Source organism: Mastomys coucha, unplaced genomic scaffold (genome assembly GCF_008632895.1).
Source record: "Mastomys coucha isolate ucsf_1 unplaced genomic scaffold, UCSF_Mcou_1 pScaffold5, whole genome shotgun sequence".
NCBI lineage: Eukaryota > Metazoa > Chordata > Mammalia > Rodentia > Muridae > Mastomys > Mastomys coucha.
The window spans coordinates 102,838,579-102,840,219 of NW_022196911.1; the positions used below are offsets into that span (position 1 = coordinate 102,838,579).

General features: G+C 45.7%; 1 protein-coding gene across 5 annotated transcripts in view; it reads right to left on the minus strand.

Annotated features, from left to right (window-relative positions):
• Pecam1 (platelet and endothelial cell adhesion molecule 1) overlaps window positions 1–1,641 on the minus strand; it is a 93,313-nt gene that overhangs the window by 7,354 nt on the left and 84,318 nt on the right. For 3 of the 5 annotated variants that reach the window (XM_031350980.1, XM_031350979.1, XM_031350981.1), the window contains exon 16: window positions 832–854. The exons of the other annotated variants lie outside the window; for them this stretch is intronic. In XM_031350980.1, coding sequence (XP_031206840.1) covers window positions 832–854 — 23 coding nt within the window. The remainder of the gene's footprint in view (window positions 1–831; window positions 855–1,641) is intronic. 5 annotated transcript variants of the gene reach the window in all.

A 1,641-nucleotide genomic window follows, 5' to 3' on the forward strand; every position in this document is an offset into this window, starting at 1 on the left:
AAAAAAAAAAAAAAAAAAAAAAAAAAGAAAGAAAGAAAGAAAAAGAAAAAGAAAAAAGAAAAGAAAGACCCATTCATTTTTTTTCTTTCCTTTCCTTTCCTTTCTTCCTTCTCTTCTTTCAACAGGGTCTCTTGTTGGCCTCAAGTTCCAGGGACCTGTCCTCACCTCCCCAGGACTGGGATCACACAAGTATGGCACTACAGCTGAATTTTTCACTTTGGGTTCTAGGATTAAACTCAGATCCTTGTGTAAGCACGTTACCAACTGCCTGACTTCCCTACCCCTCCTCTCTTCCTTCATCTCTCTTCTCTTCCTCCTTTTTCTTCTCCTCTTCCCTCTCTCATCAGGGACTTAGAATGTAGTCCAAACTAGGCTTGAGCTCAAGCTCCTCTTTCAAGCCTGCATCACTCATTATGCCCGAGTGGAAAGAAAGATCCCCAGCTACATGGGAGATTTCCAGGGTCCCTCTCCCGATAGGCTGGGCTGTAATGGCATAAACAGGAAGAGAGAATCGGCACTGGGACTGGCTTAGACCACCAGAGGACGCCAGGGTTCCTGGTCTCAAACGGGCCAGGTTAGATCGAGGTTCCAGGGAGAATTAGTGGAAAGCAGACCCTGGACAAATTGGGAAATAGTTCACTGTTCTATAGGACACTTTTGTAAAGCAACAGCAACAAAACCTAGTCACATACTGCAGTCCTGAAACATAATCCTGTAGCCGAAGAAGGCCTCAAACTTTCACACCAATCCTCAGTGTGGTGATTCACAAATGCGCTACAACCAAGCTCCATGGAGCATTTTTAACATAGTGTGTATGACGCGTGTACTTACTGAGTATCTGTTTTCCATGAAATCTGCAAAACAAAGATGGCACAGAAGTGAGTGTGCGGGTGGGGCAGCTTCACGGTGGATCTGCTGTTGGGAGTCGTGGAATGTGGCACTCAGGAGGGGGGTGGGGGACAGGACAGGACAGGACAGGACAGAGGTGTCTAAGAGGTCTCAGGCCATCAGCTGATGGCCTTTTGTCCCTAGGCAAGCTCTGGGATCTTTTAGGCCATGAGATAGGCATGTAGAGTCCCTGGAATCTCATTTGACCTTTTTGTGTACTTGCTTTGATTTTTTTTTTTTTTTGAAGCAGGGCTTCATGTAGCCCAGGCTAGCCCTTTAACTTATGATGTAGTCCAGGATAACCTTGAGCTTCTGAGCCTTTCCTCTCCCAATCATAGGCATGAACCACCACACACAGTTCATGGGGTGCTAAGAACGAAGTCCAGGGCCTGATGCAGGCTAGGCAAACATTCTGCCAACTACCTCCACTTTGGCTTTTCTTTTTTTAAAGACAGGAACTCACTATGTAGCCCTGGGTGTCCTCGAGCTATCTGTTCAAAACTATCCGAGGCATCCTCAAACTCCCAGAAATCCACCTGCCTCTGCCTCCAGAGAGCTGGGATTGAAGAAATATAGTACCATGCCTGTCTTCTCATTTGGCATTTTAAAGATTTTTAATTAGTAGAGAAAAATAGAAAATGAGAAAGTTGCAAATAAAAGTGATCTCCAAGCCAGCCTGGTCTACATAGTGAGTTCCAGGTCAGCCAGGGTTATACAGAGAAACCCTGTCTTGAACCCCCCCCTCAAAAGTGA